Source organism: Nannospalax galili, unplaced genomic scaffold, assembly GCF_000622305.1.
Source record: "Nannospalax galili isolate Female #2095 unplaced genomic scaffold, S.galili_v1.0 scaffold660, whole genome shotgun sequence".
Lineage (NCBI taxonomy): Eukaryota > Metazoa > Chordata > Mammalia > Rodentia > Spalacidae > Nannospalax > Nannospalax galili.
The window spans coordinates 2,627,681-2,641,078 of record NW_008349073.1 but is presented as its reverse complement, the minus strand read 5'-3'; the positions used below and the strand labels follow the sequence as shown (position 1 = coordinate 2,641,078).

The following is a 13,398-nucleotide window of genomic DNA, read 5'->3' as shown; positions in this document are numbered from 1 at the left end:
TCTCCACACTCAGCCTCCTGGGTAGCTGGGAGTACCAGGCCCATTCTCAAAAATTAGACAAGAATGGGGGAACATATTTCCAGGTACACCTGGAAATTTTTCTTGCTGCTGTTGATGTATAATATACAATTATACGGTAGCCTATTGATATAGATCTATATAGATATGTACTATTGATGTACGATTTGCTATTTTTTTTATATGTATGCGTGTATACCTGTTAGTGTGTGTCATATATGTGGGTGCCTGCAGAGGCCAGAAGAGGCTCCAGAGTCCAGTCCTCTGGAGCTGGAGTTATAGGTGGTTGTGAACCTCCCCGTGTGAGTCCTGGGAACTGAGCTTAAATCCTCTGCAAGAGTAGCAAATACTCTTAACTACTAAGCCACCTCTCCAGCCCCAGACAGTATACATTTATTTTTTAGCAACAAGGTTGACTGCAAGTTGGTTTCTTTTCCTTTAAAGGAAGAAACAACATTAAGATTTAACTTTAAAGCCAGGTGTGATAGTACAGGCCTTTAATCCCAGCAGAGGCAGGTGGATCTCCATGAGTTCAAAGCCAGCCTAGTCTACATAGTGAGTTCCAAACCAGCTGGGGCTACAGGGAGACCCTGTCTCAAAAAGACCAAAAACACAAAAAAAAGATTTAACTTTAAAGAAATCTGTGGTCCACATTTTCCATTTTGAGGTATTACTCACTTTGAGAGCTGCATGTTGCATCTGGGTTGAATCCTGGGCCCCTCTTTGGGGCCATAGAATGAAAGTAGTACTGTAGGCTACTGCCTTACTGCTTTTTCCTAGAGGACCTTGGCTTTCTAACTTACTCTTCTAGCCCAGTCCATTTTCCCTCATGGTATCTAAGCCAGCAGTTCAGCAGCACTCTAGCATGAACCTGCATTTATTTGGTCATCCTTGTTGCAAGAGACGCCTTCAGGCATCTGGTACCCTGGAGAACTATAGAAAGTTCAGAAGCCTCTCCTAGCTTTTTAGGGTAAAGTACATTCCAGGTGGGAGTGAGTGTTCCTGGCCTTCTGGAGGCTGATTCTTTGAGTTCACAGTGGCAAACTCAGGAGAGCCTGTTGGTGGCAGAGAAGGTTGCAGAAATAGGCCATGAGCAAAGTGTGGGAAGGGCTCTGGGAGGTGGAAGAGCTGGGTCTGTGGCTTCTAAACCATTGGTTTCTGTCTAAACCTTCCTGTTCTGCTGGGTACAAGTTCTGAAAGCCAAGAACAGACCTTTATGGTGTGCTCTAGTCAGTGACCATCAACAGGATCCTGAAGAGTAACAGACTGTGAAAGGAAGTATCCCTATCCATTTGCTGTTTCTAAAACTGAAACTCATGATTCAGATCCAGAGTAACTGTGAGATTCAAGGAACTTTGAAATGCCTTCTTTTGGATTGCATTTCAGAGCAGAGTGAGTATATGATTTTTATCTCTTGCTAATTACATACTTACTCTTATTGTAGAGTAGAAACTATGTTGTGTCATGTGAGTTCCCAGGGAGCTATAAGTAAGTACCTAGAGACTGATGTGATGGCTTTGTGGGTAAAGGTGCTTTCCATCAAGCCTGATTGATGCTCACTAGGGGGTTGTATGAACAAGTTCATTTTCTCTGCCGATTAAAGAATTAATTAAATTTTGAGGCATTCTGAGGGAGCCACATATAATAACCTGGGAAGCTGGGGTCCCCTCTTGGGGTCCTTAGTTTCATTAATTAAAAATTAGAATCAGACTCAAATGAAAACTCAAGGACAATTTCTTAGACTTTAAAAGAAAAACCCCAGGGCAGGGAAGCTCTTGCAGGTACCCAGAAGAGGAGGATGGAGAAGATAAAGCAGGCATGGAAGTCAGCCATCCACATGGCAAGGAGGAGAACTTTAGAAGAAGTAAGGAAACCCAAAGCCTTAGAGAGCTTAAAAAAATGTAATTAGGCTATGGACAGCATCTGAAAAAAAACAAAAAAGAAAAGAAAAAGAAATAGTTAATTCTCTTCTAAGTTATGACCCAGGGGGGCAGAGAGGAGGCAGACCCAGCCAAGCCTCATGGTGACTTGTAGGGACTTGGAGGAAAGGGGGTGTTTCACCAGGAATTCTGGGAAGGAAAAGTATATTATAAGGTGATCCTACCTCCTTGCCCAGCTGAATCAGTTCTCAGGGGAGGAGACAAAGGCATGTCTCTATCTAAAGCCAGACCCCATTCCTCATTATAACGTGTGCTGTAACATGCTAACCTGAGTTCAGACCCCAGGACCCACATGCTAGAAGGAGAAAACTACTCCCCTAAGTTCTCCTTTTACCTATGGAGATGCTTATGTGTAAGACACAATAAATACATAAACATAATTTAAAAAAAAAAAAGTAAAGTATCCATTCACCCCATCTAGGGAGGGTACATATAGACCAAAGGAAGAATTTTGCCCCTGTCCATCTTGGTGAACCAGTGAGTTTATTGGGGTGATTTATAGAGACCTGGGCCCTTCAGAAGTCACTACCATCAGGAATTACTCCTGCGCATATTTACAGGCAGCCACCACACTTAAGAATCTCCTCCTCCTTAGAAATTGTTTACTGATGGTACAACCTTGCCATGATGGAAAATTTAAAGATCTTTAAAAGTTACGAACCTATAGAGCAAGGTTCTCTACCCTATTTCCCCAGTCAGTGAACCCGAGGGGGAAGAAGGTGGAGACATCACTAGCATGACCAAGGGCCCATGCACAACCCCTGTCCCTGCTCTGGTAGCTTTCTAAACTTCCTTTAGAACCCAGAAGCCCTACAAAGGTTAGAGAATGGACCCCATGAATCTTCTCTGCTGGGATCTGCAGCTAACATTGCCTACATAGGCCTTACCTGGTATGAGAAGGACTTAGTGATTTATCAGTCAGCTCTGTACAGTGGCTCTTCCTGTTCCACTAGCAATTTTGCCTGGTAGTGCTGTGTAGTTAAAAGATGGAGAGGCTGGAACAGACCAGCCTGTGGTCAGATCTGTGAAGAATTCCAGAGTCCTCTGCTAAGTCCCATTATTACAACCTGGAACTAATTGGGAAAAGCTTAATATCAGTTTTATTTTCCAAGTGTTAAATCACTTTTCTGTACAGTGGGTTGGGGGGGGGGTGGTGCTTATCTTTTTACCTGGGAGGAACTTAATTTCCATTAGAATTGGAACACCAGCTACATATTTTGCATTTAAAATGTTTCATGTGATTAAGCACTGAAACAAACATTATTACCTGTTTCTTAGGAGTATGCTCTTCCAACTGATTCTTCTTTTATGCCCAGAACAATGCCTTTAATTTGGAAACAAGTAAGGGAGCTTTCTGATTACCAGGCACACTTAGTGGAAACTGACAGCCAAGAACTGATAACCTGGCTCTGGAGAAGAGCAGCTTACCTGTCCCCTTCAGTAGCTGCTCCTCACAAACTGGCCACTCAGCAGTGTATACCAATTTGTGTAGTGGCACATTACATTTTAACAACCCTTGGTTCTGTACCTTCTTTCCCACCCTCAGACCCTTTCCTCTTGTGGTTTTTATCTTAATGGGTTTTTCTCTCCTACCCTTACAGAGCTATTAAGAATGGCAAAGGATTGCACAGCAAGAAGGAAGTGCCCATTCACCGAGTTGCAGACATCTCTGGGGTGAGTTGTGCCCTTTCAATCAAGCTGTGGGGCTCAGAACCTCCAAGAGCCTGTGTGCTTCTTATTCACTGAAGAACTCAGCTTAAGTGTTTTCTATAGCTTGTTGCTTTTCAGGCGGAGTGGTGATCCTGGCTCACATCATGGAAAAGTACAATTTAAAACCTCATTCTTTTATGTTACCTGAACTGTCTCTATGTTGCTCCTTCGTTTCTAACTTGTGAGTTTAGAAAACATTCCTTCTTAGTTGTGTTGACGTAAAACTAGCTCTTGGGTTTTTTAAACTTGTTTTAGTCTATGAATGAGAAGTCTTCATGGTAAAAGGTCAAGCCTAAGAATTACTTGTGACTTCTTAATCAGTTCTTTCTCCATTTGCCTTTAAGTAGGGGAGGATAGGGGAATATGTGACTATCTTTTGAGATAATAAAGATAATGTAGAGAAGAATCTGACAAATACTAAGCTCTCAATAGGCTGTGTCCCCAAGAACATTTTGCAGTGAAGACTTCCCCTCTCCCATTTAAGATAGCTTCTGACTGAACAGAGTCCTACTTGTTGAAAGGATTTCTTTCACAAATATTTGTTGAATGCCTACTATGTGCACGAACTGCATTGAGAATAGAACAGTGACAGAAAATGAAAGTCCCTAAATTCCAGTGGGAAAGGGCAATAACTTCACTGCCACCTTCCACAAAGATAAATGATACTAGCTAAGGGGAGGCCAGTGTCGATTTCAATCTGGTGACCAGGGCAGACACCTGGGATGCACACTGTCCATTTCAGCTCTTGTAATCACTGCTGACTAAGCAGTATCATGTGGGTATCATGTGTGCAGAGGACTGTATCACCCTGGGAACTGAAGAAGGAAGGACCAGTGAATCTGAGCTTAGACACACAGGGAATTTTCCTCAGACATCAAGATGATAATACTAGTCTAAACAAATGCTTCTAGAACTCAGCCTGGCCCCACACAGTGAAGAATTAGAGTGTCATCTCTTTCCCTTATGCCATGTTCACAAACCTGGCCAAGGCTGCTTGTTCCTGGTAGTGGGTTATTGCAAATATGTCTGGCCAGCTCTCCCTGGAGTAGGTATCCTGATACCCTGTTTGTTTTGAGCAATCAGACTGGTGAACTTTTCTTTCTCTGTAGCCAGTTAGCTCAGATAGCAGGTTAAGCAGGGCTACCAATTTCATATGAACTGGGCTTCAGTCACAAAGTCAGGGTCTCTTGTAAGCAAATTAGATACAGTAATATACATTCTTTGTGGCTTTAGAATCCTGAGAAGTCCAGAAACTTAGTGCTAAGGGCCTTTTAGCCACCAGTGTCTGCAGTATACCTGCCAAGGTTCTTTGTTGCCTGAGGTGATGTACCCAGTACAGTGCTATTCAGCCTGTTTTCTTTGTGGCTTAGCCTACTAAATTCTACTTGCATATGTGTTATTAATTTCTGTAGGTATATGCTGTGGTATTCTCAGTATTTTCCTTAATATTCTTTTGCTAAAGAGGTTGTTGTAATTAAGACAATTTGGGGCTGTTCAGTTGCAGGTGAAAAAAATTTATAAATGCCTGTCTTGCAGAATGCAACAGAGGATTCTCTACATTAGGAACAAATGACCATTGAAATGCTTATATTAAAACTCACATCTAGGACCTTTCCAGAGCTGAATTAAACCTCGGAATACTATATCACTTAAAAATAAAAATATATTTCAAACAAATAAATAAATCACAGTAGTATAACCATGGATGTGCACATATACACATACCTGCCAAATCACCAGCAGCCTAAGACTAGACACTCTGCGATAGCCCATCAAGGTCATGTTCTTGCTCCAGTTTCCCATTGTTAAGTGTGAGTGCAGGTGAGGTGAAGTCCTAAAAGAAGTTGGTGGGAGAGAAATATGCCTGCTTTGTTGTCCATTTAAAAAGGCCCTCACAACAAAGGATATGGAAACTCTTTAGTGCAGTCTCTAAATCTTATACTGCTTCCTACCCTGATTCTTTCTGGTGCTTTTTTTGGGCAGAAGGGTCTGCCTGTAGTCCCAGCTGGCCTGGGACTCACTCTGTAGACCAGGATGGCCTTGATCTCATCCATTATCCGCCTGCCTCTACCTCCTGAGTGCTGGGATCTGGCACTTTCTTAACCCCTTTGTTGCAGTGGTTCTGTGAAATTTGTCTTCATTTTTATTAATATTATTATTATTGCCCCTCCAACTCACCCTAAAACTGTAGCTCATTTTCATACCTATTTTTATTCTCCTTTCTGTCTTGATACTGAAAAATTGGTTTGCTCTTAAGTTATTTAAAGATAAATGCCAGTTAAATTTCCCTCAGTTACCACATAAATAGAAGAGGAAAGCTTGAGCAAGTGGAAGACTGGAAGTGAAAAAGCTATGCAATTTAAATAGATGTCAGATATGACCTTGTCTGCCTGAATCACAAATTATTCAGCTAAGATTGCATTTTTTTGTGCCCTGTGTAATAGAGGAGGTTTGTCTTTTCCCCCTTCTCACCTTCCCATCTCTCCATCACAGTGTTAAGTGTGAATGCAGGTTGGGTGCCCTTGTGCCACATAAGTAAGATGTATGGATTCTGTGCTCCCTAGAGCATACTGGCAATTTTGCTGTCGAAGGGCCAGGTAGGCATGTAGGATCATATGGGCAAACAGTGTGCAGAGCTGATGGAGAATAAACTACTGGAGTAATGGCAGTGTAATGTCCACTTATATAATGGCTTCATAATAGTTTCTTAATCTCTTTTAAATTTCCAGTTGTGTCCCCCACTGCCCTAGGACTTCCCCTCTTAGTTGTGGGTCATGATAAATGGAAGGTTTTGTTGAGCTGACAGTATATGCACTATGCTGCCAAAATAATTTGCTATGAACTGTTATTTATGCATACTGCTTCTTTCCAGCTTCCTCCCACCCCAGTGAATATCCTTGGGGAAGAAAAGATATGAATAGGTGCACACTTCATCTCCTCAACACACTCAGAAAGTGAAAGAAGTTATATCATGATTGGAAGGCAGATAACCTGTGCTCTTTTCCTGGTGTTAACTGCATCTCACTTTAGAAGTTGAGTTTGTACCCATTCTTCATATCACACTCTTGCATTTTCAAAAATAGTTTTGCAAGGTAAGGGGTCAGAATGTCTTAGAATACTTTCATATGGAGATGTAGCAAGAACAAAACCTTCCTGGCTGACTGTATGTGGTGGGAAATAGGAATGTAGGCACAAGAATAAGGGATTAAAGGACTCCCCAGAAAGAGACACTGGCCTGAGATAGTCCAAGAAGCAGGCCTTTGTTTGTGCAAGCAGATGATGTTTGAGATTTGGTTGAGTTTTCTGTGAGATAGTGCATCTGTGTAAATGCTAACTAGGTGGACTTCTGTTGTCCATGACTTTGTTTAAAAACATGGCCCATCTGCATCTTTTGTACCTATTTTCAGAGTGACCATTAAGGAAGAAAAGTACTCAGCTGCCCAGCAAGTAACTTAGTCCTAAAGAAATGACTAGTGGTGGCACATGCCTACAATCCCAACAGTGGGGAGGTCGAGACAGGACGCCTTCCCATGAGTTCAAGGCCAGCCTGATCTTTATAGTGCGTTGTAGGCAAGCCAGGGCTATAGGAAGGCCCTGTCTCAAAACAAAACAAAACAAAAAGAAGTAACTAGTTTCATTGTTTTCTCATTTTTCCAGGTATAAGAAGTGGGCTATTACAAGTACCAACTATCTATCTATCTATCCATCCATCCATCCATCCATCCATCCATCCATCCATCCACACACTGCCATGCCATCTCTAAAATAGTCTGGTTTCCTTTCAGTACAGGATGTTCTTCTGTGCATGAATCTAGGCACATATTTGCCTGGCTTGGTTCTAGATCTGTTTTGATTTGGAGGGTAGTTCCGTGGTAACTGCTTCACTTCACACATCCACATTTCCATCATTAGTTGGTTTTTGTCTTCGCCTGATACTGTTTCACTCCTTTTCTTACCAGCATGGAAAAGTCAAGACTTTACATGTCAGTAGACTATAATATAAGGCTGTTCTTTATCTTGGGTTTATTATTGTTGTTGCTACAACCCACTGTGCAATAAATACAATCTCTCTGCAGATACAGAGTATAGAACAGGCAATAAAATGGGTCTGGTGCATGGCTAACTGCTGTTTGGTAGATGAGACAAATCAATTATGATTCCAAGGTGAGAGAATATAAGTTCCCCACTCTTCCAGCACAGTTAGCACTGCAAGTACACACTGCTTCCTCTGCCTCCATCCTCTTCCTCTCCCATGTGTGCATGAGGAGATATGATGGGTCAGAGGATGTATTTGAGGTTTCCTCTCTTCTTTCATCTCTGTCTTTCTGCCCTGGTGCATGAAGTTTTGATTTTGTGTTTGCCTATCTTTTCAGTGTTTGGTTAGTTGGTTGGTTGGTGACACAATAAGGGGTTAAAACCTATGCCTGTACACGTTCCAGTGAAACTAAAGTTCAAGAAACTGTTTTATCTTTTTTCTAAGTTAATAGCATTTGAGCTACCAAACAAAGCACAGATACAAAAACGCAGGAGAATCTAACATAGCCACTACTATAGCTTCAGACCAAGGTGCCAACCTTGTTAATGGAGCACACAGTGCTTGCCCTAGAGAGCAAGCTTGCTCCTTTCAGAGTTCCTTATGTTTGCCCTGGACAGCAAATGCAGGGCTCAGCAGGAGTCCACGGTGTGCAAATGGAGCTGTCATTCTAGGTCACTGGAATGTACCAGACAGGACACAGGTCTTGCTCTTTGGTCATCTGTATAGTAACTTAGACGGCAATGTACCCAAAAGACAATTAGGATGCAGTGTGGGACAAAGGAAATATAAGAGAGGAAGGGCCTTAGAAAGTAAAATTCAAGTTAGGTGTGGTGGTACACACCTTTAATCCCAGCACCTCGAGGTAGAGGGAGGTGGATCTCTGCAAGTTCAAGGCCAGCCCGGTCTACATAATGAGTTCCAGGCCAGCTGGGGCTACAGGGAGACCCTGTCTCAAAAAGACAAAAAAAAGAAAAGAGAAAGAAAGAAAGAAAGAAAGAAAGAAAGAAAGAAAGAAAGAAAGAAAGAAAGAAAGAAAGAAAGAAAGAAAGAAAAACGTGTTTCCATACGAAAACACGCCTACAGCTCTACAGCACTCAGTGTCTATGATGCCAGGGTGGCTATGAGTATAGAGGTCTCTACCAGACTGCAGGGGTCTGAGGTGTTTTGTTTGTTTCATTTCGTTTTTGAGACAGGGTCACACTATGTAGCCCAGATTGGCCTTGTAATCTTCATGCCTCAGTGGGGCTATTGGGATCACAGGCATGCACTGCCATATGCAGTTTTGCCTTTTTTCTTGTTTATTTATTTATTTATTTATTTTTTGTTTTTTTCTTCCTTTTTCCCTCTTCCAACCACCCCCCACCACCTCTGTGGAAGAGCAGAGTGTCATTAAGAAGACCTTGAGTTGAATCAGCCAGTTGCCCTCACTCTTACGGTTTGGGGAAGGGGAGAGGTTGGCCCTCAATTTCTTTCAGCCACATGAACCTTGTGTGGCTAATACGTGTTTTTTAAGTGCTCTTTAAATTCCCCAGAACTGCAGGGACATCATTCTCTTCTTCTAAGTAAATCTAAAAGCATTTAATTCTTTCCATGAGAACTTTTTCAAGATTGCATTTCAACATTGACCACAGTTGGTGGTGTTTGTGTTTAAGTCCTTCTTAGGGATTTTAATACATTTTTTGACTGAGTTGTGTTTCTTTTGTGTTCTTTGCATAATGTAGGGCATCATATATAAGACTTGGAATCTGACTTCTATTTACTTTTGAGTATCAGGAAAATTATTCAGGACTTTGAAATGAATGGGAAGATTACTGGCTGTGCTTCCAATAGAATGCTGGACCAATGTTTCCAGTAGAATTGCCTTCAAACACCTTTTGGGGTGATATGATTCTATGAGTTTTGCTTTGTTGATCCCCCCGCCCCGGTCTATTTTGCACCTTTGTAGAGAGAATATAATTATGAAGGGCTGATAGTGATGCAAATAATTCTTGAACATATGTAGTACTTTACAGATACAACTCAACTCTCCTCTGTGAGAGAAATATTTTCAAGTTTGACATTTTTACTCTGTATTTTCATAAAGTAATTATTAGAAAATTTACTTCGACATTCCTAGTGACCTATATATATCTGTTCCTCAGAATCTCCTATGAATCTTCTTCCCTCATTAGTAAATGAATTAAAAGGAAGTCCTAAAGTGAATATCTCTCTTTCATCTGCTAAGTATCTGATTCCATATACCTTGTTTGGTCTGCCATTTTGTTCACTAAGAGGATTTTGGAAGACAGGGCAGTACCAAAGATCAAAGCCAGGGCCCAGCCTATGGTAAGTAAGCATTCTACCACTGAACTGTATCTATCTCCAGCCTTAGAATATTTGAGACAGGGTCTCATTTTGTAGCCCAGGCTCGCTTGGATCACAGGATCAACCTGACTATCTCCTTAATGCTAGAATTAAAGCCCTGTCCCAACATGTCTGGGACACATTGACAGGCTTTTGTTAGGGAAAATTCAAGTACTAGAGCAGATAAAATTGAGTGTAGGGAGTTTGGATGTTGAAGCAAGGTGCAATATCTTGACCATTGATTTTTGCACCTTAATACCTCTGAGGAAATGCTTGATCAAGTGGCTTTCCCAGGGCCAGATCACTGTAAGGACATAGGGTTCTTGTTGGTGGCTTTTCATAAGGAAGACCTCTTCATCCCTACGTACTCATAATCTTGATATGTCACTGCTATGAATTATGTTATAGGAAAGTTTTTTTTACTACAAAAAGAAAAAATTCTCATGTTCTGTCTGATTCCTTGTTTTCTTGTGACTTCACATGTTAGTGCATATGGATGAACTCAGTAGCAGTCCTTTTTCAGTGAACTCGGCTATAAACTCTCCTCTTTTAAAGAAAGAAGTGGTAATTGAGGGAGTCAGGCAGTGTTTTTCCTGAATGAAGTAGTCTCTTTCCAGAGAGAAGTACTTACGCACGTAGATTGTTTTCACTCTCTCTCCTATTCTCTGAACACATATGAATACTACTCTGTGATTCTATCTCAGGATACTAATCAGTTAAATGAACCCAGTACAGGCTTGAGTAAATAAATGTAAGGATACTTTGAAGGCATTTGATAATGCTCCTGGTTCCCAAGTCAAAGTCTGTGACTGAGTCATCTAATGTAATCATGGTCCCTGAGTGATGTGATAAAACTTGAAATATTTCTGCACTACCTTGGCTCCGTTCTCGCTCTCCACTTCACCATCCTCACATTACTTAGCACTAGATTGAACTCACTTTGTCCTGTGGTTATTGCTTATGTAAACATTTCAAAGTAAGTTATTTTACTAACATAGACATTCTTGCTTGTACTTTAAGCCTTTATTTAGCGTGCATACAACAGATTCCCTACAGACTATGTCACAAAATTTTGGAAACTCTTCAATATTGACACACAGATATTCTTGAATTGGAGCTCAGGGTAGCTTTGAAATGCCCAGTAGTTCTTGCCTCGGGTCTTCAGGAAGTTGTATTTTAGGAAGAAATTAGAGAATTTCTGACACATGCTGGGTTCGAAATGTGCCTGAGAGCATAAGCTATTACCAAGGTTTCTAGTTTGGAGACAGACCTGTGTTCTCCTGTACTCTTCTGGAAAGTGCTCAGATGCTTCACCCACAGTTGGGCCTCTTCATTTCCTCTTGTGTGGGACTCACCTAGTCCACTATGTAATGCTCTCAAATTAAGGACTCGACTCTGTTCACCTATTGGCATATGTAGAGGGGCAGTTCATCTTTTGGGAATGTTCTATCTTCTCCCCTAAGGAGCATGCTTTTCACCTCCTTTAGTTTGGGTCCCTAATAAGATCCCTTTTCATCCCTGCTACCCTCTGAACATGCTCTTCTTCGGCACCTACATAATCACATTCCCATAACCTTGTATATGTTGATTAACGGGTAACTTTTCAGGTTGTTTAAAAGTAGCAGCCGGGCGCACGCCTCTAATCTTAGCACTTGGGAGGCAGAGGCAGGTGGGTCTCTGTGAGTTTGAGGCCTGCCTGGTCCTTGTGGTGAATCCAGGACAGCTGGGGCTACAGGGAGACCCTGTCTCAAAAAGACCAAAAAAAAAAAAAGTAGCTTTCCCCATTAGCTTCTAAACTCCTAAGAGGAATTGATTTTATATTTATTTACAGTGCCTCATTCAGGTTTGATTTGTGTAATAATGAACTCCAGCAGGTGAACTTGTATTTGGAAAAAGTGGCTGGCCCTGGCTTTGTAGGTTCAGAGTTAACTGCTACTTAGTAACTCCAAGTAGGCTGGTAAAGGGATAAAAGCAGAAAGGGCCCATGTCTTCTGGAATCTTAAGTGACAGTATGGTGTCACCATGAACAGCATAGGCTCTGGTTTCAGATCATTGAAATTCAAAATGTGACTCTGTTTGTTACTTATTACTTTGTCACTTCTTGGAAATTAACCTCTGCCTCAATTTTTCTATCTGTAAAATGGGTGTGATAGTGGCACTTGCCTTGGATTGTAGTGTAATTGAATGATTTAATACATACCTGTAAAGCATTCTAATCAGTTGACAATAAGAGCTCAACAGAGAGCAGTGGTTCATATTATGTGTTGATTGTTTTCAAATTGCTTGGCATTCTGCAAAGCACACAAAAGTCCTCTGTGAATGATAGCTATCATCATTATCTATAGTATTTCTATTTCAAACTCCTTATCCAATTCAAGTTCCAAATGATACTGAGCCTCCTTGGAGCTCCTTTACCATTGCTTTATCTCTCACCTGACACTGAACATATGTCGTCTCCAGCTTGTTTTTGAAATGTGCTTCTTATGTTGAATCAGTGCACGAATGATCAAACAATAATTATTTAGTGAGACTTTTTATATGCCAGACACAGTGCTAGGTATTGAGGATATACAATTAAGCAAGAAAGACATATTCTTTATAGGACATACACAGTCAGTTATATAATTACAGTGGTGATGCAAGCACAGGGTCCTGTGAGAGAACATACTAATGATCACAATTTATTTAACATAGTCTGATATGAATAGTGGCTGGAACTGGAGTTATGGCAGCAAGGTGGAAAGGCAGATTTAAGATTTAGATGAATGAAAGAACCAGGAGTTAGAAGTGATTGATTGGATGAGGGGTCAGGGAAGGTGTCCTACAGGAGTAGTGCCAGTATCTGGCAGGGGTAACTACTTAGTGGTGGACTCCATCGTATGGAAAACTTTCGCAGAGCAGATTTGAGCACAAAATTAGGAATTTCCATGCTTGTTCAAATTAAGGCAGTCTAGGTTCATGTGTGACCTGGGCTTCATACATTAATTTACAATCACTGGATGCATACATATGTTTATAATTGCCTACAGTATGTTTTTCCCTCAGTTAATTATTTATTTAATAATCACATACTTAGAAGAAGCATTTCATTACAATAGCATTGACATATTCAATAACAATTTTCTGAGCTAAGATGCATCTTTTTCAAAATTGGTTGTAAATTTTTTGGTTTACAGTTGAATTATTACAGTTATATGGTATTATACTCAGTATAAACCCTATAAGACATAAAATTAAATGAGGCTTTAACCTTTAAAACAGATCTCCATTTCATTATTAAAATACACAGTTGTATACAGAAAAATTCATTTTCAGTGCAATTGACTTCACATTAAGATGTTTGCAGATGTT

The 13,398-nt window shown here is 40.8% G+C and overlaps 1 protein-coding gene across 2 annotated transcripts in view; it reads left to right on the top strand.

Moving 5' to 3' along the window:
* Positions 1–13,398, top strand: part of Snd1 (staphylococcal nuclease and tudor domain containing 1) — a 462,156-nt gene that overhangs the window by 255,488 nt on the left and 193,270 nt on the right. For both annotated transcript variants that reach the window (XM_008846394.3, XM_017801419.2), the window contains one exon: positions 3,560–3,632. In XM_008846394.3, coding sequence (XP_008844616.1) covers positions 3,560–3,632 — 73 coding nt within the window. The remainder of the gene's footprint in view (positions 1–3,559; positions 3,633–13,398) is intronic.